This window comes from Cyprinodon tularosa, unplaced genomic scaffold (genome assembly GCF_016077235.1).
Source record: "Cyprinodon tularosa strain WSP-4 unplaced genomic scaffold, ASM1607723v1 ctg18, whole genome shotgun sequence".
Lineage (NCBI taxonomy): Eukaryota > Metazoa > Chordata > Actinopteri > Cyprinodontiformes > Cyprinodontidae > Cyprinodon > Cyprinodon tularosa.
In genome coordinates, this window is record NW_024038608.1 from 933,179 (window position 1) to 959,518 (window position 26,340).

General features: G+C 38.3%; 1 protein-coding gene across 4 annotated transcripts; it reads left to right on the forward strand.

The window, feature by feature from the left end:
* Nucleotides 1–421: 421 nt before the first annotated feature.
* Nucleotides 422–24,134, forward strand: LOC119781564 (SLAIN motif-containing protein 1-like). Of its 4 annotated transcripts, none has more exons than XM_038282061.1 (10): nt 422–967; nt 8,452–8,588; nt 12,146–12,274; nt 15,348–15,467; nt 16,968–17,117; nt 19,300–19,665; nt 19,806–19,817; nt 21,279–21,431; nt 21,513–21,813; nt 23,258–23,333. In XM_038282061.1, the coding sequence occupies exons 1-10, from the start codon at nt 609–611 to the stop codon at nt 23,331–23,333; spliced, it is 1,803 nt and encodes a 600-aa protein (XP_038137989.1). In that variant the 5' UTR covers nt 422–608. The 4 variants fall into 4 exon arrangements, with proteins under 4 accessions (XP_038137989.1, XP_038137992.1, XP_038137988.1 ...); XM_038282060.1 differs by having other exon boundaries at nt 427–967; nt 15,345–15,467; nt 23,258–24,134; XM_038282063.1 differs by lacking the exon at nt 19,806–19,817 and having other exon boundaries at nt 609–967; nt 15,345–15,467.
* The last annotated feature ends 2,206 nt before the right edge of the window (nt 24,135–26,340 follow it).

The window sequence follows — 26,340 nt, forward strand, 5'->3', positions numbered from 1 at the left end:
TTTTCAGATTTTTATATGAAAATAAAGTTCATATAAATACGTTTTTACTCTACACGACACATAATTTTGTGCTTCTAAACTAAAAGATTTGAGGTTAAAAAATAAAAATAAAAAATCAGCCCCGGCGCTATATCATTGTCTAACCACTAGATGTCGCCAAATATCCATAAATAACCGCAGGCGTGCCGGCTAATTAACGCGACCAATCCTTATTTAACAATTAGGTCATCAAGTAAAGACATTAACGATTAAAACTATCAAACAGGGGTGTTTCTCAACATAGTGGAGATAAATTGTCAATTTGAGAGCAAATAATTTGTTTGAATTCCTAAAGGAGTTCAGAAAAAATAAGAAATGCTTTATATTTTAGCCCTGAGTTCGGACTGACAGGTGCAGCCTCCACCTGTAATCTGCTCCTTTGTTCTGAGGAGGAGGAGGCTGAGATGTGTGGGTGTGTTGGGAGGAGAGGTGGAGTCTTTAAGTCTCAGACAGGCGCACTAGGCCGATTAGTCTGCAGCCGCTAACTGGACAGAAAATCAGCTGTAAGAGCAAAGCCTCCTGAGAGCCGCACCTGGACATTCTGGAAGGAGGACTGAAAGCTGAGTCGGATGGAAGCAGCCGTGCTGGGCCGCGCTGTCATGACGGATGTGAACAGCAACAGCCTGGACGCCGAGCTGGAGGTGAAGAAGCTGCAGGAGCTGGTGCGGAAGCTGGAGCGCCAGAACGAGCAGCTGCGGTGCCAGGCTGGTGGGTACCACCACCTCCCCGGTGCGATGCCCACCCTGCTCTGCCAGGCGTCTGTAGACACCTTATGTCCTCCACAAGAACCCTTCGAGTATTTCCACCCGCACGCGGGGGAGGAGGAGGATGATTATGACGAAGAGGCATCGGAACCATCGGTTCTGGATGAGTTGGATCTTCTGGATCTGGAATCTCTGAGCTGCTCAGATGAATCGGATGAAACCTGGTAAATGTCAGGTCTTTGTTCCAATAATCTGACCATGTGTTCCCTCTAAAGCATGAATGAATGCTCCTCTTTCTTCCTAACGTTGGTTTTTCAGTTTTCCTTTCATGTTTGGTTTGGCTTTCTCATGTCCACACATTTTATAAGTTGAATTCCTCCAACTCTGTCCTGCAAAAGAATCTCTTTTCCATTTGGCCTGCTTCTTAACACCATATACTTAACACTATGATTTGTAAACTGCATACAGGTGCACCTCAAATTAAACAAGATTATTCCCAGTAGGATTAAAAATAAGGGGGAAAAAAATATTACCACCAACCTGCAGTTAAGCTTAATTGAGCAACAACTGCTAACCAGTGTTTGCAACATCAATTGATTTGGTAAGTTTATTTATACAGCACAGTTTAAAAGAAAGTTCAAACATGGGAAAAGAAACATAATAGGATAAATACATCGCAGTGCCATAAATAATGGACATGAACTGTTCAAATATAATAAAGATGAATACATGGAATATACTTATTGGAAAAACAATGATAAAACTAATATAGAAAAGAGAGGAAAGTTGAACTTCAGACCTAGCTGATAATGCTTGGGTAGAACACTAACAGGCCAACAGCTGAGGGTTTGAGAAGTTTTTTAAAGTCCATTGTCTAAAATAAAGGGACCACTGCAGTATTTTAGAAGAGGGTGCTCTTTTTTTAGTGAGGACGCAGGCAGCGGCATTCTGGATCAGCTGCAGTTTTCTTGCTTTTTAGGCAGACTGATTGCAGTGATTAGTCTATTGAAGATGAATGTGTAAATTGGTTTCTTAAAGGTCCTGCTGAGACAATCATTTAGTCCAGTTGTTCTTTTGGTGATAGAGGCGGACTTTGTTTCTATCTTTATGAGCCTCTGAAGGTCCAGATCTGAGTCCATCACGACACACAGATTGGTAGTTTCTAGGGCTGCAACTAACGATTATTTCGCAAATCGATTAATTAACCTCTCGATAATTTTATTTGATTAATCGATTAATAATTAGAACGCCAAAGGCTCCTTAAAGAAGATTTTTTTTTTATTAATAAAAATGGGTGAGACTAAAACGTTTCCCCTTGAACATATTGAAATACGAAAAAAAAATTTTAATCTTAAATGCAAAATGTTTATATATGTTTTTGTACAATTTTGATACAATCTCTAGTCTAAGTGGGTCGCTCTGTCAGCTAAAAACATATTTTATTCTCTATAATCAATTTAACGATTAATCAACTACTAAAATAGTTGACGATTATTTCAGTAATCGATTAATCACAATTAATCCGATTGTTTTAGCCCTAGCGGTTTCCTTTTTTTTTAATATAATCTTTATTTTATTGTCTATTTCGCAAATGAAGTTTTAGAAAGTAACACTGTAATTCAAAGCCAATACTTTAAAGATTGTCCCAACAGGTTTTCCTTAGGTGCCCCTATAATAAGACATTAGGTTTTGAACATAAAAAGTAAACAAAACAAACAGAATATAAAATAATTTAGCTGTAGCTTGGAACCAGGGTATAAGTAACTCTTAGTGACATCCTTTATGTCGCAAATGTCCTATCTTCATTCTTGTGCCTCCTACATTAAATAGACAACCAGTCTTTACAATTAGCCCCTTACCTTATAAGATTGGAGGTTTCTAGCTGTATGTGCTGACTTTTAAATACTCTTCCTTTATTGCAAATATCATTACTTATGTTGTTTTGATTCGTTTAAAAAATGTTGTCCCATCTAGAGTTGCCACCAATGATTACTTTGCAAATCAATTAGTCTGTAGATCATTTTTCCGATTAATCGGATAGCCAAAGGGTTCTTTAAACACGATTTTTTACTACGGTAAATTAAACCAGTGAAACTAAAAATGTTCTACTTGAGGAGTTCTGGATAGAGCATTTTGACAGATTTTTTATCTTAAATGCAAAATGTTTATATATTTTTGACAATTTTGGTAAAATTTGTGCTCCAAGTGGGTTGCTTTGTAGGTTAAAGACATGTTTTACAGACTATACTCCAGTTAAAAATTAATCAAATACTTAATTAGTTGACCATTATTTCAATAATAAATTAATCACGAATAATCAGAATGTTTCAGACCTAGTCCCATCCATGCGTTCATTTCTTCTATGCATTTAGCCTGCGCTAGAATTGGTTCATGGTCACCTGATGACAAGGTAATATATAGCTGTGTATCATCAGCATAGCTATGATGGCTTATGTTGAGAATGTAGATATTTAATAGAAGGGGCCCTAAGATAGAGCCTTGGGGAACTCCATGCACTGAAAAAATAATACAACTGCTTTTCATATCTACTTACTTTAACACAATTGTTTTGTCCACACCGCTAACATGAAACAGTTGTGTTAAAGTAAGTATGATTAAGCAAATGCCAAAAACAGTCGCATTATTTTTTTCAGTGGGTTTTTGGTGATCTCTGATGTAAAGTTACCTACTCGCACAAAAAGCTCCCGTCCTTCAAGTTGGATTAAAACTAGTGAAGGGTAGCATTTCACAATCTTCTACCTACTCTACCTTATGGAATTTTTTCAGTTCAGCCACATTTGAGGGCGTTTGTGAGCATAAATTACCTGCTTAACATCACAGGGATACTGCTACATAGCCCTAAATGCATGAATTGATGGTGAAAAATGCAGATAGTTGGTCCTTTTAGGTTAGCAGAGGTTGAAATCCAGACATAGATGTAACTTTTCATGAGCCTCTGATTCTTTATTAGCCAGGTGATTTAGATGATGATCATTAAATCTTGGAAGTATTTTTCTATGTCAACTAATCCTGTGAAGGTTCTCCTCTAGTATGTTTTTTCCATTTTTAGCCGATGGTTTCCCAAAGCAAAGCACCAGAAATATGTGAAAGATACATTTGCTTGTCTCTTAAAGTTTTTGGATTTTTACAGGTTTTGGCCTACTTCCTGTTGTGAGGGAGGTTCTGTTGGTCCAGTTCATAACTGCAGATTTGAGAGGAATTTTAAAATGGAAACAAAACGTTATTAATTACTGCTGTTTTGGAGCTTGTGGTTGGTTTAGATTACATTTGAAATTCTTCAACAGTTACCTTAGCTTGTTGCTACTGAAAACCCAAATTATAGTTTTTCTAATATAAGAATAGTCCATTTATTGGTGTTAAAAACATCTGCATTTTGTTATTTACACCAATTCTGAAAAAAAATTGGAAAATACTTGCTTCATAAATGTTTTGTAGCCATCAAAATGCATCTGTGTTATTCTATGGGTTAAATAGTAGAAGCATTTTGGCCCAATTTGGCACATTTGGAGAGGTTTGGAGATGCTGCTGACACCAAAAATTCAAAACCTACAGCTCTGGAACTGTTGTAGCTAAAGGTCTGAAATGTTCTGCATTTGTGTTTGACATGATGTAGAACAAATATAATACGAGACCTGCTTTTTCTCAAGCATGTCTTTATTACTGCTGTTCAGAAAAGACCTATCGTTTTCAAAAAAAAAAAAAAAAACTGAACTGATGCAGCTTTGTCTGTGTTCTACTCACCCATTTACATATTCAGAAACCAGAGGCTTTCAAATAATGTATTGCACATGTAATTTGGGTTTACAGTTCCTAATTTATTTGCTTTTCCATTTGGGTATGAAAAATAGGTGAGAATTTCAAAAAATGAGGTGGATGTTAAATCAACAAAGGGTAGATTAATTCCAGAAAGAAAATGATGTGGTTGACATAGTTACAGGAAAGATTGCTGATTTGACGGTTCGCCAGCAGACTCTTACTGACTGTCACTAAACCAAAATAATATTTGCCCTAGTAAACCTAGCTTTTCAGAGTTCTGTTCTGTTAGTTGCAGTGCAGCGTTCTGCAGCCAATCAGATTCATAGAAAGTTGAGTGGAAGGAAAAACTGTGATACACAGGCTTATCCAAAAGTTTGAAATTTTTGCATAGTGAATATAGTGTTCTTAACCAAACTGTAAATATAATTAGGTTTTAGAAATATATTCAAATTGAAGAAAGTTTTTCTTGTATTCTGGTGAAAATTAAATACTGTATTTTAACCAATTATTATAATTATTTTATCACAGCTTTCGCTGATTTTTATTTTCCCCTCTCAGTCGAAAGATTTTTAATTTGCCTTTTTCAGAATTAGTTTTTGCCCAATAACTCTTTGGTTTTTACGTGTTTTAGTAGAAGAAACTTGTAAATGAAAAATGTATCGTTTTGCAGCAAAACAAAGAAAAGGTTAGAACAATTTTATGAATATAGAGTGTCAAAAACACTGCAGCAGTAATGTTGTTTACCCTAGATTGTACTAACCTGTTAGGAAATTGTCATTCAGTTGATCCAGTATTTTGTTTTTCGTTCTTCTTTGTGTTTAATTGCTCACATTAAGTCCGTCTCCTGGATTTGGATTCATGTTCTGGATGTGCAGCCTCTCTTTGCATGTCTAGGAATAGAAACGGAGGTGTGTTTTTGTTCACTTAGTCACCTTCAGGTCAGACTCCACCTGATGTCAGCAGCAGGTTTTAATCTAAAATTCAGAGATCTATGCTGCCTCTAGAGAGCGGGGGCTGTCAGGTTGAGAGGGTCCCTCAGCAGACTGGAGTATTCTGGATAACATGGGCAATGATGTTAGGGGAATATATTTCTATTTTCCTCTTTACTTCCTATTTTGCTAAATGTTTCGTAAAAAAATATTCCTCCTTTATCTTTCTGTCCTTACTTCATTTTCTCAAAATCTTTTACTTCTAATTGTCCTTTTATTCTCACCTTTGGTCCTTCTTTCCTTTCTTTCCTTCTCCCTCCTCTCCTCATGCTTCTCCTTTCCTTATTTCCCTCTGTCATCCCCTTTTGTCAGCCCTTAATTTCTCTTCTTTCTGCATCTCCTTGTCATTCTTGAATTGCTCTCACTTGCATTTGTCTCACCACCTCTATAGAAATATCTTCCATACCTTTACAGAGATCCATTTTAGTTGCCATCATAAAACGGATGCGGGAGTGAAACCTCTAGCAATCATACTCTGGATAATTCTGGAGATTATTTGATGAATTATTTTTGCGGATCGTATCCATTAAGTTAGAATCGGTGCTTTACTTCTGGGACAAAGACATTAAACAGCATTTTCAGTTTCAGTTTGTCTTTAGGCGGTTTTGCTCTTAAGCGTTCAACTTTTTCAAAGTTTGGGGTCGATTGATGCAACAGGAAATATCCAGAAAGAGGAAGAAGAAGTTAGATCAACGGCTTCTTTAGTTTGTAGTTGAAAAGGGGGAATGTTTTGTTAGATTATAGCCTCATGTTAGAAGCTTCATTTCACCATTAATTACCTCAAAGTCTTAAACACTTATGGAAAGTTTTCCATCAAATATTGGAGATTGCTTCCTGGATGGATCTTTCAAGTTTTTGCTACATATAACATGATTTGTTTTTTGTTTTTTTTTGCTTGCAGAAAAGGTTCTGCAAGTCCCTTATAATAAAGGTGAATTATTCTTGTGTAGCGTCAGAGCTGAAGGTGTCCTGATACAATTTAATTTCCGATACAATACAGATATTGTACTTTTGAGTATCCACTGATACTGTATTGGTGCAATGTCAGCACAAATTATTCATACTTTTATTTATTTTGTATTATGAGATGTTAGAAAATGCTTGATCACATGATGCCACTCAAAAACAGAACAAAAGTTAACAATAGAGCATGAGAACTGCCCTATTAATCTATTGACCATTGGGTCACTTAACTTTAAACAAAAGCGGATAGAAGTGTGGTGTTTCAATCAGTGTGCATATATCGGGGATTCTAGATGCTGGACAACCTATTCAATGATTGTTTTTTTTTTTTTTTTTTGCTGATTTTAGCACAATTTCTGACGTCTTTATCTGATTTTTTCATCACTAATCAGGGTGATTGTCTATCTTTTAATCGTTTTTATTTTTTATTAAACTTAAAACATCTATTAGATACTTTAGTTCTTAAAGGTACATAATCATGTTATGTCTATACCAAAAAAGACCAACATTTTTAAGTCTAAACAGAATTCCAACATCGGGCAAAGATGAACTGACGGACATGGCGCCAATTCAGATGGTAGCCATTGATGCAGCTACTAAATAAGTCCCAGCCATGCAGACTGTGCTGTAAAGCCTGACAGACCAAAAGCATTGCTGACATTAGTAGCACTAATTGCTAGGACATGTACTCTTGTGCGTCGGCACGCACAGACTTATTGTTGGGTGTCCTGCACATGCTCACCACTGTTTAGGGCCATCTACAGTAGTGAGCAGGTGCCATTGTAAGTGTTCTATACAGTGATACAGGCTCACCACTGTAGAGGCCACTTTAGCACCTGTGTGGCTCTGGAGATGCACTTTGCATGTGATTTCACAACAATGGGGGGGGCCCCCCAACTGCTGGAAATTGGGGAAAATCTGAACTGTTGCAGCATGCCGCACCATAACAAGCAATCATAGAGAGTTTCCGGTTGGTGTCCTGGTAGGATATGTAGGCAATGACGTGGGTCAACAGGTCTTCAAACTGGGCTGGTAAATGGTTCTGGTAGCGCCCCTTGTTAGCGGCATCTTTTGGATCAGGTGGTTTAACTCGACATAAACTGAATGCCTCTGAAGATCTGGTGCATCCAGATACGGTACAGAGGCTACTGACATTGGCAATCTTTACCCTTCTTTAGTATATAAAGCCAAGCCACTCTATTAGTTTAATCTGATATTGTACAAGATACCAGTAAAGAGAAGAGGATGGCTCCTCACAGATCCTCTCGACACTCGTCTGACGTTAATGTGGACAAACGTCAAAGATGAGGCAGCAGACGCTTCATTGTTGTTCAAGGCACGTTTGGTGTGAGCACAGCATAATGTTTGGATTTTGCTTAAGAGACTTTGGGTGAGGAGGTTTGTATAGTATTGCTCCTTTTCCTTGGTAAAAGAAAAAAGCCGAGATGTTCCAGACATCAGATCAGAGTTCCTCCACCATACCACCCTTTGGAGTGTTTCCGGCCAAATAGCCATACTCTGAGGACACTAGAGGAACAATGTTTCTCTTGTGCTCTGAAAACATCTTAACCCTCTCACTCTAGCTTGTTTAGCCAGATCTTATCCATACAGGTTATTTTGATTTTTAAAGAACTTTCTAAGAGGTACTTAAATATCATGAAGTTATCATCGGGATCTCTTTTGGTAAAAAGAGATGTGGTTTTTAATACATTGAGTATTATCAACTTTTGGCTGCAGAACATAATACCTTCAGAACTTCAACTGTTCACTTCTGATCAGTTGGATCTTATCCTGGACTGAAGGTGTCAAATAACCAACACTAAAGTATACATACATTATTAAGGTCTGAGTAGTCAAAGTATGAGTAAGAAATGTCCTTTGTTTTGAAAATGCATTAAAAACCTTTAGCGGATAATTATGCCCGATGGTCGCCAACATGTCTACAGACAGGTTCATCTTCTCGTCCTCTCTGCTTCCAGGTTATATGCAGCTTCAAAAGCAGGAGATAGCTCAGCAGAGTCGCTCAGTCCACTGCAGTGGTGCCGACAGAATCTGGAAAGCCCAAAGTCAGACGTGGAAGCCGCCAGGAGGTCATTGTCCCTGCGACTAGAACAAGGTATAAACCGTGGGAACTTTGTTCCCATCTCTGTGGTTGGCTAAGAAAAGGATCAAATTCCCCAAAGGTGTTGGGTAAGATTATTTTGTGATAGTATAACTAATGGTTTTCCCTTGGTTCTCTAAGAAACTGGCAAAGACTAAACCTAGGAGCTACGGTGGCATAGAATATAGAAGTCCGTCCTGGTTGTTGGTTCAAACCCAAGCTCTGTCCATCTCAGTCATTGCGTCTTTGGGGAAGACTTTTCACTCGCATTGCCTCCTGATTCTAGTCAGAGATCCTGGTGGTGCCTGTGCATGGCAGCCTCACTTCTGTCAGCCTCCATTGAGTCCATTGACTTTACATTCTATAAGCACGGTACAGGCCACTTACCATTAAACATTTGGTTGACTCTGAAGGTTGGAAGAAAGTGAGGAACTTTTAATAGAACTTGACTACATATGCAATTATTTTATTAAACTCTAAGATGATAGAATATTAAAACAGCCTAAAGATCCGTAATTTAGGATCTGTGATGCTGTGGGTTGGTTTCTCCTCTGAAAGCCCCAGAAATATCAAACTTGATGGCAAAATAAAAACAAACTTTGTTCAGCATACATATTTATTCCGCTCATTCATTTTATACGTGGTATTTCTCAAGATCGGTTAGTTTTATTGAAAATTCTAATAATTGTTCCTCGTCTTTGAAGTTCTTTTTGTTTCCTGCTAACTTGCTTGGAAAGATAAAATCTCTGTCAATTATTGCCTCCCTATTTACTGTAAGGCCAAAGAGATGTGAAATCTTGACTGAAAGCTGATTTATAGATGACAAAAAATACATATTTATTTTAAGTGCAATTAATTTGTAATTAAAATAAAAAATGACATAATGCACTTTTTTATTAATATAAGCCAGTTCTGGTGGTATTAATGTTCTAAGTAATAAATCATTGTCTAAGGCTACGTTCACACTACAGCCTAAAGTGACCTAAATCCAATTTTTTTGCCCATATGCGACCTGGATCTGATCTTTTCATGGCAGTCTGAACAACACAGATCCGATTTTTTTTTTTTTTTCCAATGCGACCCAGGCCACTTGGCTAGTGGTCCTGAATCCAATAGAAATCTGATATTTTCAAATGCGACCTGTGTGTGAACGGCCAGGTTACATTCATCCGACCTGAATGGCATTAATACCCGACAAAGCTCACATGAAGTAGTGGCAAGAAAAATAACAACCATGGCGGACGATGATGCTGAGAGCAGTATTTATGTTTAACCATCTTGAACAGATTGTGTTTTTATGGTCGGGAAAGATCGCTAGATGCGCTCCAGCGCTACCATCCATGTTTACTTCCGTAAACACAGAGCATGCTGGCCTGTGACGTCATTGTCCTCTACTGCAATTGCAGGACTCTTGCGTTGTATGACTGCAGTTCACACAGGAGATCACATACAAGTCGCATGTATTTGGAAATCGGATTTAACAAAAAAATCGAAACTGAACATCAAGGCCTGCAGTGTGAACGTAGCCTAAAGTCATGTATTGTCAATTGAATTTGGCACAATTTTATGAAACCTCATGGTTTCATCCACCGGTCCCTGCTATAGTCTTCTTCTGCCACTTGGCATCATTCTTAAATGGCAAAACAAGACGTTTCTTTTATTCTTCTTTATATGCAGATAATCCTGTTTTTTATGTGCTGCCTAAGCAAAAGTAATCGATATGCTGATGAAGGTTCTCAGTCATCCAGGTCAAAGTCATTCCGTAAAAATTAAAAAAATATCCACTGGACTTGGTTTTCAAGATTTGAAGACGTTTCGCCACCTCTCCAGGAGGCTTTCTCAATTCAAATGTCTGGATCCGCAGTGAGTTTGAGTCTTTATATAGACAACGCCTTGTATCGCTTGGAAATATGCAATGGTAACCGATGAATGGGTCGTTAGTTCCATCGTTAGCCTGTAATATCTGAACCTGAAAAAAGTAATCGATAACTTTCTGATTTAAAATGTATTTTTAGGGTGCTATTTGTCATATCAACAGGTCTTGAATCGCTGTTATTTGTAGGGCTTTAGATCAGTTTTTTGTTTCTGTTGTCGCTGTTAAACAAATGTGCATGTCCTATGCTAAACTGGAGTCCTTCCTTGGGGTGAATAGCAGAGACAAAATGTTCATATGATGTTTTATGAGACCATGGGGTCGACAGAAGAATTTTCTACCTATTTTTATTGCTTTAAAAAAGAAAAACTTGTCAGTGATTTATCAGCGCTTGAACTATGGATTTTAGAATTGTAATTTTAGTTTCAAAAAGGAAGAAAAAAAAAGACAGTAACACAGGTGCCTCCAACTGACCAGTACACTACGGCCTCATGTTCATCACTGAGACCGGACCGTGTAGGACCTGGGTGCCAGGTTCCTTTAATCTGTCCACATGCCGGAGCATTAAACCGATCAGACCCCAGTGACCTGACGCAGCATCTGTTTACGTAATCCTCCACTGACAGACCTATGCAGAGGAAGAAGGAAACACATTTGAGGAAGTAAAACAGGAAACATAAATTTTGCATAAACATATCAGCTGCAAGCAAATCTGTTGATCCGTAACTACTTTAAGCGTCCGTGGATTTGGCCAAAATCTGTTTTTCGGATCATTATACTGCTAAAAGACCTTGTGCACTTAAAAGGGTAATTTAGAAATAATTTAACATCCCTTAAAACTGCCAATTTTTGTCTAATTTTGTGGGTAATTCTTTTTTCATTAGCAAATTTCCTTATAGATCTGCTTATGTTGAGGGTAAATGCAAACATTTTAACAAAAACTGACTTGCTTATATCTTAGTTTTTGCAGGATGGGGTATATGGAGGAGATGGGCACCCAAGATCATCAACAACACTAAACAATGAGGATGACATATTTGTTGTTTGCAGCGAAAAATCTCCTGCTTTCTAAAAGGATGTTCTCCTGTCTTCCCCCCGCCTTTTTTTAAAGAAGGGAGCCTTTATAATCTGTTGAGGGGAAAGTTTTATAAGAGTCGTTAAAGGCTCTGCACCACTCTGCTGCTTTCCTTGCATAAGTAGCAGCCTTCACATGTAAATATTGCAAAGAGGGCAGCCAAGAAAAGAAGATAGTGTACAGCTTTTCCACTCCAGCCTCCTGCCGTCTGACCAGGTCAGAACTGGAGTCCGTGTCGTTGCATCAGTCGTCTTAAAGCTGCAGAGAAACCCTCCCACCCAGTGGGTCTGTTACTATAGAAACGGTTTACATGAAAGGATTTTTTTTTCTGTTATAGCTGTGGCATATTTTTACTTTGATAAAAATACAGTTGCTCCGAAGCCGTCTTGGTTTGAGATGGAGGCAGCCGGCGGCAGGTACGGCTGTTCTCAATACAGCTTTGTCCTCTGAGCTGCTGAATAGAACAGAGCAACAGACAGTGCTGGTGAGGTAACTGAGAGATGGAGGGCCGGGGGGGGGGGGGGGGGGGGGGTGGTGGTGGGGGGGGGTGAAGCATTTGACACAATCAGTGACTGTTTTATTCCTCATTCTTATTAATGTTTGTTTATTTCATTCATCCCTCAGTCTCCAGGTGGCGTAGTTCCCTGTCCCCCCCCACCACCACCTCCCCTGGGACCCCTCCAACCCCAGCGCCAGCGGTGTCTTCCCCCTTGGCCAACCTTTCTTCCACCCCGCCACTGAAGGAAAGATATGGTAGCCTAACCTTTGTGCGTTTTAGGTGCTTTACCAGGGCTGAACTGGGTCCCCAAAAAATGGCCCCTGCCATCATAAGTTCTATTGCATGGGGAGATATGAGGCATACAGGATGAGATGAGCAAAAAATCAGAGGCTCAAAAAATAAATATATAATAAAATATATAGAACTCAAGAGTAAAAAATAAATAAAAACAACCTATATAATCTGTAACTAATAAAATTATTGGCAAATTCTGTTCTTTTGAAGACCAATATAGAAAATAACTTATTCATGCAGGAATATTTTTTTCATTTTATATTTAAATCTTTTGATAAGATTATCATTTGGTAAATTTAAATAATTCTGTATTGATTAATATATTAAATAACTACATTATTGTTTAAATTATGGCAGCTGTGGTCCTGCCCACTGGTCTTACACCCTGTATGCCTAATGGCCAGTCCAGCCCTGATTTTCATCAACCTCAGTAGATTTCATGTATTTATTTCAATTTTATATGATGGAACAAAAAGCAGAGTGGGAAGAAAAAAGTTTCTATTTTATGGCTTTGCACTAGCGATGGAGGCTATCGATTTAAATAATTAATTTAAAATTGATCGATCTTATCAATCGTCTAATAATTAATAAATTAACAAATTAAATTTGGCAATTTCTTAATACCCTGAGTTTTCTTTTGTATAAATCATATCTTTCCAAAACATGAACTGCTAAATGTTATTTATAATTTGCCGAGTTAAATAATGTTTTCTAAATAATTATTAAGCTTTTCAAAAATCTAGAACCTACTGATTTAAATGAAAGATTTATAGAATATGTTAAAAAGTTGAAAAGTCCTAATGAACAGATGTAAAACTATGATTGCAGAGGGGATGTCGCTCCAACATACCGTAATGTGATGTAGCTTTCTGTTTTTAGTGTAATCCAATAATCTTGATCGGGAACAATCTTGTTCTGTCAGCAGCGTTTTTAAACGGGTGGTTCTGGTTTCTTTTAGAGGAAAGTTAAAATTTGCCTCTATGTATTGCATTAACCCAAAAAGCGGTCGCCAGTGTTGTGGTCAAGACCACCTAACCCGAGACCAAGTCAAGACCAAGGCCAGCGCCAATATGTGACAATTAAATGTGAAACATGATCAAAATCACAAAAATCTATCTAAAAGACCCACCTTCACATAAAAACACCTAGATATTTAACACACAGAACTGGAATAAACATTAACATCTTTATTTAGTACTTCTGTGTTGTAATCACAGAATTTCAAACAATTAATCAAAGTCGATCAAAATTGTACATACATTTATGTTTTTTTTTAAATGTGCCATTTCAAAACAATGTGCAAAATTCTGTAAAATGTGTAAAACTGAAAAAAAAGCCAATCATTTCTCTTGTTTCTCTCTCATATACAGATTAAATCTATATATTATATAACTTTTCTTAAATAAATCTATATCTGTCACCAAGTTGTGAAATATGTTATGCGACAGATAATTTGTTGAAAAAATAGATTGATCTCCTTCACTGCATTTACCAATGAGACAGGTTATTGCTTAGATTTGAACCCAAGCATCCAATAAAAAGAAGGATCTTAAAGAAACTGATAATATTCTGATGATTAGTGTTATTTCCACAGTTGTGGTCTTGACCGGTCTTGAAATAAAATGCCGAGTCCTCAGCGCCCGAGACCGAGACCAAATGCGGTCAAGTCCAAGACGAGACAGAGACCATCAAAAAATGGTCTCGAGACCGTTCTTGAGACCAATACTGATCTCGAGTACTACAACACTGGCGGTCGCAGTGCTTTCTATCATCTACCATGCTTAATGCTAGTATATCTTCTTCTATCAAATAAGGAATTAACACAAATGTTCATATTATATTCCCAAAGCTATTTTACCGTAATCCTTCATGGACTCAAATAGTTTGTCTTTTTTTGTTTTTTTTCCCCCATCACTGGATAATTATCTCCACACTTTTCTGGGAGGTGCCAAATAGCTTATCTGTGGTAGGCTGTTTGCTTGTTTACCACATAACATGTATTTTACCTTTGTTGTTATTGCAAATGTACTAAAAGGCCTTTATTTACTAAACGATTAAGCAAAACCAAGCAGAAAACACAAAAATAAATAACACACCAGCATGGCACTATATTCTTGTTTTAAAAAATAAATAAATGTGTACAACCAGAGTGACTTAATGGTGTATAAAAATAAAAGATGTGATATTGCACCTTAAAATTCTAGAGATCTAAAAATATGCAAACTTATAGAACACCTCAGAAAAACGGCTAAGAACAAGAAGAATGTTTTTATATGAGATGACTCAAATCTATAAACGAAATTAGCCATCCTTAAAATTTTAAAGCGAGGGTTTATGTTGGTAACACCCACTCTATGGTTTGATTAAAAAAAAAAAAAAAACTGTATAAAGAGGACTATAAAGGCTGTTAAAAGCAGATTATTGACATGTTAGGTTTGTTCATTAGTGTTTGCTGTTTAAGCAAAGAAGTACAGTACTAAAAGCGCCTCCAGAAATGTGTCAGAGGGGCGGCCAGATGGGGCCACTAAAAATCGGGGGTGCACACTGAAACTTAAAGCCATCATTACAGGGCTTGAATCCACTATTGCGGTAAACCTGCCTGTAGAAATCTTAAAAGACTTAAGTAAACACCTACTTGGTTTATTGTGTGATTTTTTTTTTTATTTTTTTTTTTTTTTTTTTTATGTTGCGTCACTGGCTGTGCTGAATGGGATGAAATGCTAAACTGATCCTGTTACAGTTTACACCGGCAGCGGGGGCCATGGCCACCCCTGGCCACCTCCTGGTGCTGCCATTGGCTGAGGCACACCTCAGACGACTTACAGCTAATGGTTGGAGCTGAATACAAATGTAACTCATGCTGTTCTACAAGCTAACAATTAATTAATTCTAATGAAATTAACATAATCCCTGTTAATTGCATAAAAGTTTGAGGTTCTGACATGACTGAGTGGTGGATTTTAGGGGGAATCAGACTTGTTCTCTTCTTCGTTAAAATCTTATCCTCTCTTGTTTTTTCTGTCCCTGCAGCAGCTCCTTTGCTCTCCTCCCCACTGCACCCTGTCCTCCCTCGCACCCTGAGCCCCATAGGGAAGGAGCTGTCCCCTTTAGCCGAGAGGAGTCCCACATTTCTCCCTCACCCCACCAGCCGAAGTAAGCCTCCCTTCTGTTGTAAGCAGAGTATAAATGAGGTAGCCCCCTTTTTTTTACTCTAAAACAGAGAAATGTTAGAATCCATGGTTGTGCTAGCTAAATAAATATTTATTTGAATGCAGGTCAAATGGAATAGAGTGATGGAAAAAGTCGTGCAGCCTCTGGCTCTTCCTGGAGTCAGTGTTCCATTTTCCTGTTCTCGTCTTTTCATCCATCATCCCTTCATCTGTGGCTAAATATTACAAAGAGCTCTATTAATTTGACCAGTAAGCCTAACTGGAGAACATTTTAAAGATGGTAAATAGTTTAGGATTTTTTTTTTTTTTTTCATGCAAGAACTAGAGAAATTTGTGTTGAAACCCATCTAGTGTTCATCTGCCATCCTTTGTTATGCTAACTTAGGCAACGGTCCATGTGTCTTTCTATATTGACACATGATCTAAGACGATGTGTTGGCCTCAATCAAGGATGCAGGGATGTAGAAGGCAACAAGTGATATGATACATCAGTACAATACGATTTATCCTGATTTATCGCAATACATAAAGACAATGTGTTTGGATTCATTTTTTTAATTAAATAATAATTTAGCTCTGGAAAACCTCACAAGATCTTGTTGCTCTGCTATGTCTGGTGCAGAGCTGCTAAATAATAAACTATTGCATGCTGCGTTGCCACCTAGTGGCTGGAAGTTTACAATTTGTTTAAAAATGGATGTTTGCCTTTGAAAGTTTAAGATCCATTCGGGTGTATTTTGAATCATTACAGATATGATTTATTGAAATATCGCGATATTTGACAGAATCCATTTTGTTTTTCTTCCATCCCAACTAGGAAGTCTGGTTGTTTTAGAAATTACTAACTCTAACCCCCGGCTCACACAGAGTCCGGTCTTACCGTTGTGGTGCGGTGGGTGCGGCGCCGCAGTGATTCCAAGTCATTAAAAAGACGTAAACCTCTCTCACCGGCTGCGGTTACCGAGACACTAAGGCGCTGCAGAAAATTCAGCAAGAAAGCTATCCTTGCGGCGTGCCGGAGCCCTCTGCAACAAGCTCTCGCAAATATCCTTATTTGGGCCGTGTTATCGCGTGAAGTTACGTGAACTCAAGTGAACTTCTGTTCTCGCGAGTTAAATCTCCGGACCTGTTGCCGGAGCCGCAGAGCCGCACCGCACCGTAGTCAAAAGGGCGGTGTGAGAGGGGGTGTGCAGGAGTTGCGGTCTCCGTCGGCTTGGTAACCGCACCGGAGCAAGTGTGAGCAAGGGGTAAGCAGACTTCATGTTCTCTTCAGAAGGATTAAGTGGTGTTTTTTTTTTTTTTTTTCCCCTGCTAAATGTTGGCTGTTCTTCAATAGCTCTTCGTGGTTCAAAGAGGTTTCTTGATGCAGCCGATGAATTAAGGTCAACCAGAGTTGGAGTCATTCTTGGCACACATCTGACTCTGAGCCTCCATTTGTCCAATGTTAGCCTTTTGGTTGACCTGCTTTGGGTTTTGTTCAAAGGCTGCAGCCTCCGCCGCTCCACCCTCAGCCCACACTCATCTGTGGACAGCGACCTGGGTACTTCAGAGGTAGAGGAGGACTCCATCAGCCTCGGATACAAACTACAAGACCTCACAGACGTTCAGGTCATGGCCCGGCTGCAGGAGGAAAGTAAGTGCACTGTGTTTGACATCAGTAATCACTGGATGTTGATGAGTGATCACCATCAGAGGGCGGTTTCCTTATAGGGTGGGTAAAACCCGATAGTTACGGGGAAAATACCTCTCAATCCTAGATATTTTTCTTTTACACTTAAGAGTAAGATGCATATTTCCCCAAAAATTCACCTAAAGATGATTTCCCATAACAAAGAAAGGAAGAAGATGCAGCTAGTCTGTCATCCCAACATGCAAGGTACTGTAGAGGTAGGCCCTTTCTCACATTGTCTTGCAACAAAAGACTCTAGGGTTCCATGGTTTTAATGCACGGAATGCTGTTTTGGCCAAACCTCAATATGCTAGTGGTTAGTGCAAAAAAAAAAAAAACGGAAATGGAAATCTTACTTAATTTTGGATAAAGCGGTCCACAAGTAGTTGAACAATTTTGGTTAAATAATTTGTTTTCCTATTAACGTATAAATATGTTTGTGATACATGAAAATTCATTATTATTTAGAAAATGATATATCCTTTGTTATATTCTTTACCCATGGAGGTTGCTATTTTTCAGCTGTGCAATGCATGCTGAGTGGATGACACAGTTAGGTCTTACTGGACTGGAACCTACAGAGTAAACACAGGAAGGCAAACATTAGCAGAGTTTTTTTTTATATTGAGATTGTGTGATGGAAATTTAGACAATGTAACACGGCATTGCTGCGCCAAAATTCCCATGAGTCGTTATAGATGAGATTTCTATTAAAACAAATACAAAATCCTACAGGGCTGAAACGCAAAACACTATCCCTGAACATTCTGGGAGTTAACGTGAAGAAAATGTAAAAACCTTTAATTGAAGTTGTGTAGAACCCATAAAAAGTCTGAAAATATAATTTCGGCCAGGTAAAGACCAATGTCCAATGAACTGTCTAACCTTTGAATCAATGGTGTAACGACGCAACAATAGGCTCGTAAGCAACATTATCTAGATGGGCCCCATATAAAGTACAACACCCCCATCCCCTTTGCTATTGATGTTATGTTTAAACGGCTCATCATCATGTTGAAATCTGGCATGTGTTGCCGTATAAATACGGTCCAGTCAATCAATCTAGTGTCAGTTTGGTTAAAGAGGACTTTTACGCACTATTACATCTGCAAAGAGACGTCCTAGTCCACAATTGCGTAGGGGGCCAACCAGGCGTCAGTGACGGGGCCCCTAAGCAAATGCAGTCTCTGCTTACCGATAGTTACGCCATTGCTTTGAATGGTGTTTATGATGTAAGGTACAGTCGAGATATGGCCATTCAAAGAGGATTGTGTTTTCTCACCATTATCAGTTTCCTGACACTGGAGAAAGCTAATTAGCTTGCTTGCTAAATAGCTCATGACTAACCGAACTGTACCAACCGTACATAACTAAAAAATTATTTAATTACGGTACTTAAAGTACCTAAACTGTCTTAAAAACATCAAATAATGCCAAACTACACATTCCTGAGAGCTCAATGCCTTTTAAATTCTTTTTGTTACTTTGCCTGTCTGACGTCATAATTGGACATGATCAGAGCAGTCCAGCAAATTGGTTTATACTGTTTATCTGTAGTTTAGCTGTTGGTCTTTAGATTAGGGCCTATATATTATAGATATGTTAAGAAAAAGCAAACCTAAAACTGAAAATTGCTACACTTATTCACAAATCCAAGCTGCCAGAAGAGGGGTAGGATCTGTTACAGTCAAGTTGTAAGCTAATTTATTCTGTCAGAAGAGTCATCATCCTTCAGGACATTGTTGATTAGTACAATTTTTAATTTGGACAGAGAAAAGTATTTTTTTTTTCAATGGCAATGGATCCAAATGTATTCTGGTAGCCCAAATGACCTGATGTATGGATCATACTACTGATATGGATCGGATAGTGACACAGGTGACATAAGTTTGTGGGAAGTGTAGCAAACCAACCATCCTCACAGGAAGGAACTGTCGTTTCAAAGATAAAGCTAATGATTGTGCCTTTTTTTGGTTCCCTCACTTATTTCTCTCTTTTTCCCCCCGCTCTAATAAATTAACATCTAGACCTCAGAGCCCATCGCTACTTCAGCTTTATTAACCCCAGGAGGTGATAACTTTGTGTTTTCAGTTGTTTTTTTTTTTGTTTTTTTTGGCTGCCATTCCGTATATCTCGCCCCCTGTAGGTCTAAGGCAGGACTACGCCAGCACATCGTCTGTGCTAGCAAACCGCCGCAGCCAGAGCTTCACCTTCCAGCTCAGCCAGCTCAGCGCCGGCCCCGGCCTGGAGGAGGAAGACGAGGAGGACGACGAAGACTACGGCCTCCTGCCGCCGCCGCAGCCTCGCCTCACCCGCCTGCAGCACTCCCACACCTTCTCCAGCGTCCGCGACTGGCGAAGAAGCACCAGCTCCCTGTGCACCCCTCCTTCCACCCCCTCCACGCCGCCGTACCTTTCCGCTGGCTTCGCCTTCCAGGCTCAGCCGCCAACCCATCTGCTGGGACTGGGCAGCCTGTTTGGAGGCGAGCCGCAGGGCTTCAACCCAGGATCAGGTGAGGAAACCTGAACGCTGCCTTTAGTTTCTTCATTTTTACATTTAAAGCTTGAAGTTCACTAATCCCAACCTCCTTCTCCTGTTTCTGTTTACCGTCTTGTATGTAATTTGTTTGTGTTGTTTCTTCACGGCGTCCAGTTGAACATGACAGTAAGTCTGCTGTGTTTTCTACCCGGGTTCCCAGATGAGCCTGTAACTGGGTTCAGTTTTTACAGGTCCAAACAAATATTCTGTTTGTCAACATTTTTGGGATAACGAAGAATTCTCCCATCAAGAACGGACAACGCCCCTTCCAGGAAGCCTGAATGTGTGTCTTTCCTTCCTGCCTCTTTCCTGTGTTTCCATTCATCCATTGTCCCTCTAGTCCTTATTCCTTCCTTCCTTCCCTTCTTGTTTCCTTTTTTCCCTTCATTCATTAATCCCATCCTTTTTACTTCCTTCCTTTGTTCCTGCAACCTTTCGAGCTTTTCCTTCCTTCCTTCGTTACTTCCTTCTTTCCTTCCTTCCTTTTTTGTTACTTCCTTCTTTCCTTCCTTCCTTTTTTGTTACTTCCTTCCTTCCTTCCTTCCTTCCTTTTTGTTACTTCCTTCCTTCCTTCCTTTTTTGTTACTTCCTTCCTTCCTTCCTTCCTTTTTTGTTACTTATTTCCTTCCTTCCTTCTTTTTTGTTACTTATTTCCTTCCTTCCTTCCTTTTTTGTTACTTCCTTCCTTCCTTTTTTTGTTACTTCCTTCGTTCCTTCGTTACTTCCTTCCTCTCTTTTTTGTTACTTCCTTCCTTCCTTCCTTGTCACTTCCTTCCTTCCTTGTCACTTCCTTCCTTCCTTCCTTCCTTCCTTCCTTGTAACTTCCTTCCTTCCTTGTAACTTCCTTCCTTCCTTGTAACTTCCTTCCTTCCTTGTCACTTCCTTCCTTCCTTGTCACTTCCTTCCTTCCTTGTCACTTCCTTCCTTGTCACTTCCTTCCTTCCTTGTCACTTCCTTCCTTGTCACTTCCTTCCTTCCTCTCTTTTTTGTTACTTCCTTCCTTCCTCTTTTTTTACTTACTTCCTTCCACCCTGCCTCTCTTTTTTCCTTCCTTCCTTCCTTCCTTCCTTCCTTCCTTCCTTCCTTCCTTCCTTCCTTCCTTCCTTCCTTCCTTCCTTCCTCCATTTGTTCCTTCCTGCTTTCTTTCCCTCAGGCTCCTTTCTTTCCTTCCTTGCTGTCTTCAGTAAAGCGTAGAACCCTTTACTGTAAAGCCATACAGATCTGATCCAATTCCTTGTCCTTTCTCCGTCTGAGGCGTTCCCACATGTCCAGGACTGACCCAAGCTGCTCATTAAAACTTGTCTAAGCCTCTTGCAAAGCGACGCTTTAAGCTCTCTAACCGCCGCGTGTTTCCGCTTGGAGAGCTTGTTGGGATTAGAGTTTGGTCTTTAAGTCGGACTGAGGAGCTGACAGCAGGGGAAGAGATCTCAGCCTGCTTCATCAGAGACCTTAGCACATATATTGTGATCACTATGATGTCTGGCTTCATTTCCTCTCCCTGAAGTTTTTGTGTTTCAGATCATTCAGTAGTTTATTCTGGTCTATAGCAAGTTTTTTGAAGAGGTTTTCTCTGTTTGTCATTGTCAGATAAATTGCGGAGGAGCATGCCTAACCTTGTAAGAGCTCCCAGCATGCCCAGTGTGCCCATTCCAACCACTTCCAGTGCTTCTTCTGCTTCTTTGCTTCGTAACAGCCAGAGTTTTGATTCTTCCAGCAGTTTGGCTCGCTTACAGACCTCCAGTAAGGCTCCAGCACCATAGTAACTCTGATATCCTGTGATATAAAAAAACAGGTCAGTTTATTTTACCTTTTGCACCTCAGTTCCCGCTCCAGGCCAGCTTCAGAACCGGGTCCAAAGCCTAGGGAGCTTCTCCTCATTGTCACGCCAGCCACTGAAAGCCACTGCCTACGTCAGTCCCACCATCAAGGGCTCTACCTCCACCAGCCTCACGTCTTTGAACAGCAGCGGGAACAACAGTGGGATCCCCTTGCTTAGCAAGCCTGCAGGCGGAGGCTCCGCCCCCTCCGTCACCACAGCCCGCAGCAGCCTGCCACGCCCTGCCTCCTTCATGGGACCCACAAGCTCCAGCCCCCGTAGCAAGTTGGCTGTATCATCACGGAGGTAACTGTAGCATTAAAGGTGCCATAGAATGATTCTATAGGGTATTCGGTCCGTAAGGTCTCTGAATAGGGTGTGTAACATTGGTTGGGCTGAAAATGGCATATTTGCTGTATCAAATTGTTGATATTTTTCCTGGACATGTCCTACTTTTCATACCTAAAAAATGTCCGGGGGAATTTCAAAATCGTTGGGTTTTGGTCAACTGCAGTGGAACAACCTTGTTGTGCCTGCGCAATCGAAGTAGTTCTAATCCACACATGGTTCACGATTTATTGTATTGCCTGCAAGCTTTCACTCGCACAAACTCACCTTGCATAGTCTAAAATCCGGGATAATTTATCAGACTATCTATATAAATTCAAATCTTAAATTTAGACATGCATACATTTCAAATTAAACCAATAAATTACCTTATGAAGTATGATTTAAAAACATGTCTGAAGAAACAGCAACACCTGTTGTACATAACTAAATGGTCAGTATAATCATTTCAATACTTTTTTTTTCTTTCTTTTTTCAAAAAAGTTCGTAAATTTTTGCTTGATGTTTTTCTCTCTAACAAGTCCATCATTGAAGAAGACCATTTTTCCCTTTAAATGTGGACGCATTTGAAGGAAAATTACTTAAATTACTTAAGATGTTTTCACCCTTGATAAAATTGCCCAATCTCTGCAGGAACTTATATTCTTTAAGTTTATTTTATATTTCTAGCTGCTAGCTGTATGTATTTAAATATGAGCTTACATCTAAACTGGACAAAGTGGAGATTCAGTTTTAAACTTTTACATTTTTCTCTTAAATTTCATAGTATTAACACTGTTTTATTACAAATAGGCTTTAGAAGCAATAAACTTTCTAAAATGCTTTTTTTTATAACTTCCTGTGCCAATTTTTGCTACAATCCAATGCTAGTGTGTACGCTATATTTTCTTTCGTTTTTTTTCTCTTTTTTTGGAGTTGTTACGGCACTAGTGGCTCGTTTTCCGCGTCGAGGACTAAGGTCTCCCTACATTGGTGTGCATGCGAACCGCTATGCCACCTGCAGTTTTCTATAGTTTTTTTTTTGCAACTATTATATAGATTTATATTTCCTTCCTTTACAACCATTCTAAAATTAAAGATTATAATAGAATCATTATTAGTGATGAATGGTTGTTTTAAACAGCTAAAGGTTACTGTTTGCTAGTTTGCATGCATTGTAACCTAGCTTGTAGATTAAAATCCGACATGGTTATTTAGTGTGAATGCTATTTATTATAGTTTTATACCAATCATGAATCGTATGAAAAATATATATATATTCATGCAATTCTCAGCTGTTTAGTTTTTTAGTAATTTTCACTGTAAAGATTCTCTTGATTTTTGAGATGCTCACCATAATTGTGAAGCATTTCCCCTACTTGTACAGTTAAACATTCATTTTGTTACATTTTTCCCTCTTTAGTTTATTGACGCCTCCAAAGAGCTTGTCCACCTTTAGCGCCCTCCGTGACGGCGCCTGGAGAGACGGCTGCTACTGATGTCCATTAAAAACCCAGCTGGCTGGGGGGGGGGCGACGGACGCGTTGAACCTCAACATCTGGTTCCGCCTCTTTTCTTTATTTTATAAAGTTCCGTTTGTTGAAATCAAAAAGTGGTCGGATGGACATCAAATCTGAGATCCTGCATAGAATAGTCGGATGCTCTCTTCATGTGAACGATCTTCTAGATTCTATGCAGAATTTCTTTCGGAGAAAGGCGGGTAATTTTTTTGTGTTCGGTTGTGCCAAAAGTGAGCCGTTCCCTGTTGCTACTTGTGCAATAAACTGCTGGCTGTGAGTTAAATTTCATACTAACCAGCAAAGAGGGCTGCCAGTGGTTATTAAATACACCTCTAAAACTGTTTTTATTCAAGTATTTATTTTTAATTTGACTAATCTGGTGCGGTTGCCATGGTAATGGTTACCAGTAATGCTGCTAATGTGTTGGTTTGAACACATTTGGTCAAACTTTTAGATTTATTATTATTATTATGTATTTGTGTCCACATCTAACTATCTGTGCTTATATCTCTTTGTTAACTGATGCAATATTTAAACTGTAATTTGACCAAAACTGATTTATCAGAATGTGTTTGCGGATGTATTTTCACCATGTCGTCACCAAACCTTGATCATATTAACACTTCGAGATCCTGATCTTTTTGCACTTTGAGAAAATCTCACAAATGATTTTGTTTACCGATGTTTGCACTCTGAAACTCAATCTGGTGGATTTGGAATAAAAAACACAGCGATTGAGCTTTTTTTTTTTTTTATATATATCTAATAGTTGTACACTTTTTTTTTTTTTATGTAGCACTTCCAGGTTCTGCTCAACATTGTTTTTGTTTGTTTTTTAATCAATGTTAAAAGGGCACATATTTCACATTTTTTCACTTTTTGTGTTACTGTGTACTGTAAACATTTTTCTAAAACTTAATAAACTTGATATATTTGATAACTTTCTTCCCTGTTTATTCATAAACTTCTGGAAATTGTATCCAAGGCCACTTAGTGGTGAGAGTTGTAAATGGTTAAAAACGAATTACTGTATTTGCAAGATTGACTTAAGCCATTGAGACCTAACCCAGATGAATGTTTTTTTATTTTGTTCTGTTTTTAATATGAAAGCAATAGTCTAATTAAAATATGCTGTTTTTTAGACATTGCATTTTAAGATTTTTTTTTTTTTTTTTTTACCCAGTTCAATTATATATTTGATTTTTTTAATGTGTTTAACCTAAAATCCACCATCAAACCAGCTGGTTGACTAAAAAGGCTTAAGCATGCAATAAAACCAGACAATAGGTAATTTTGTAAAAAGCATGATGGGTGAAATCACTTTAGTGCTGCATACTTTGGCTTGAGTGATCATAAACGGTCAACACATTTGCAGATTTAAGGCAATTTAAAAAGGCACAATTGCACGGGATAAAAATAGTTTAAACGTTGGATAGTAAAGGAGCTGCTTTTAATAATATATTCCTTCCATGTTAATTCACTTTAGAACTGATTGTGCAGCTGTTCCATCAGCTAAAGTTATAAACTTAATCAAATAATTGACTCAGATTGTCTGTTAATGGTTCATTAGATTAAAATATCTTTCATTTGATTATTTTACGTCCACTTAATATTATAATAATTGTGGTTTGGTTTGTGAATTTAAGCTTCTTCAGTGATCATTTAGCCATGCTAAGGGACTAAACAGTGGAAGTTTTTACTGTGCTTGGAAGGTCACATATTGGATTACACTAAAGAAAAAAAAAAAAAAATATATATATATATATATATATATATATATATATATATAAAAAAGCTAAATCACAGTTCATGTCCATTTCATTAAAACAAAGTGGCAAACCGTCTGACTATATTTCTGCAATACGTTAATATCAATGCTCCCTACAAACTTTTTTTATGACTATATTGCCTTTTTCTTGCATCCTTTCTGCTTCCCTTCCTTTGTTGAACTGATGAAGGCTCTTGGATGAGAGGCAAAACATCTTCTAGAAAACTTAACGTTCAGTTGCCTGAACTGAACCTTTCAAGCTTGATTATGACCTGCATTGACTGAGAATCTTCAGATATGTTTTCACTCCTACTTTCATTTAAACTAGTAGTTAATTATATAATTGTGATGAATTAAAACAACTCAATTAGTGCACGGAATGGTGAGTTCAATATTGAAAGGAGAAGACTCTCAGATCACAGGGTCATGTTGAGACATCTTATTGGTGGGTGAAATACTGCCACAAAGTGGACTGGAGTTGGAACTACATCTATTCAAACCCATTAAAGCTTTGCAGTATTTAGACATGACTATTTATGATTATAGATGGGATGTTTGGAATAAAGTTGAACATGTATAATGTGTATGGGACAACAAGCTTCATTACATGATATCTCCGCTTTAAGGTTTATAATAAGGCTCAAATTTGAAGACCGTGATAATGATGAAAGACAATCAGAAGTCTAAGCTGCTTTATTATAGATTTAAACTAAACTCATGGGTTCTCGTTAATGCATAGACATTTGATCCATCAAGTTCAAGAAAAAGGGGGAAGATTGAAAAACAAAAGAGGAAGGATTTGTAAGGGAGATGAAGTCCAATAATGTGGAGTGTTTATGACATTTATTACTTCTTTTTTTTTTTAATATACAAGTGTAGAAATACAACTTTAGTACAATAGAGTTGTTTAAAGTGTTTGCCACAAGAAATGATCTAAAAGTTATTGGAAAAAGTGTATTTCCCCTCATTATAAACCATATTTTCCCCTAAGATATAGTAATTACACAAGGCCAGAATGTGTTTGTTTTGCTGTTTTATGAGCAGAAATCTTATTCCATTGGCAGAATATTTAAATTACTCAAATTAAGTGCAAGTAAATTTATTTCAAGACATTTTTATTTAGATATAGTTTTTATTTGCAGTGTATAAAAATAAGCTATTTACTTTAATGTCTCTAATGATTGTCAGTTTTATTATTTTTTTGTTGTTGTTTGTTTT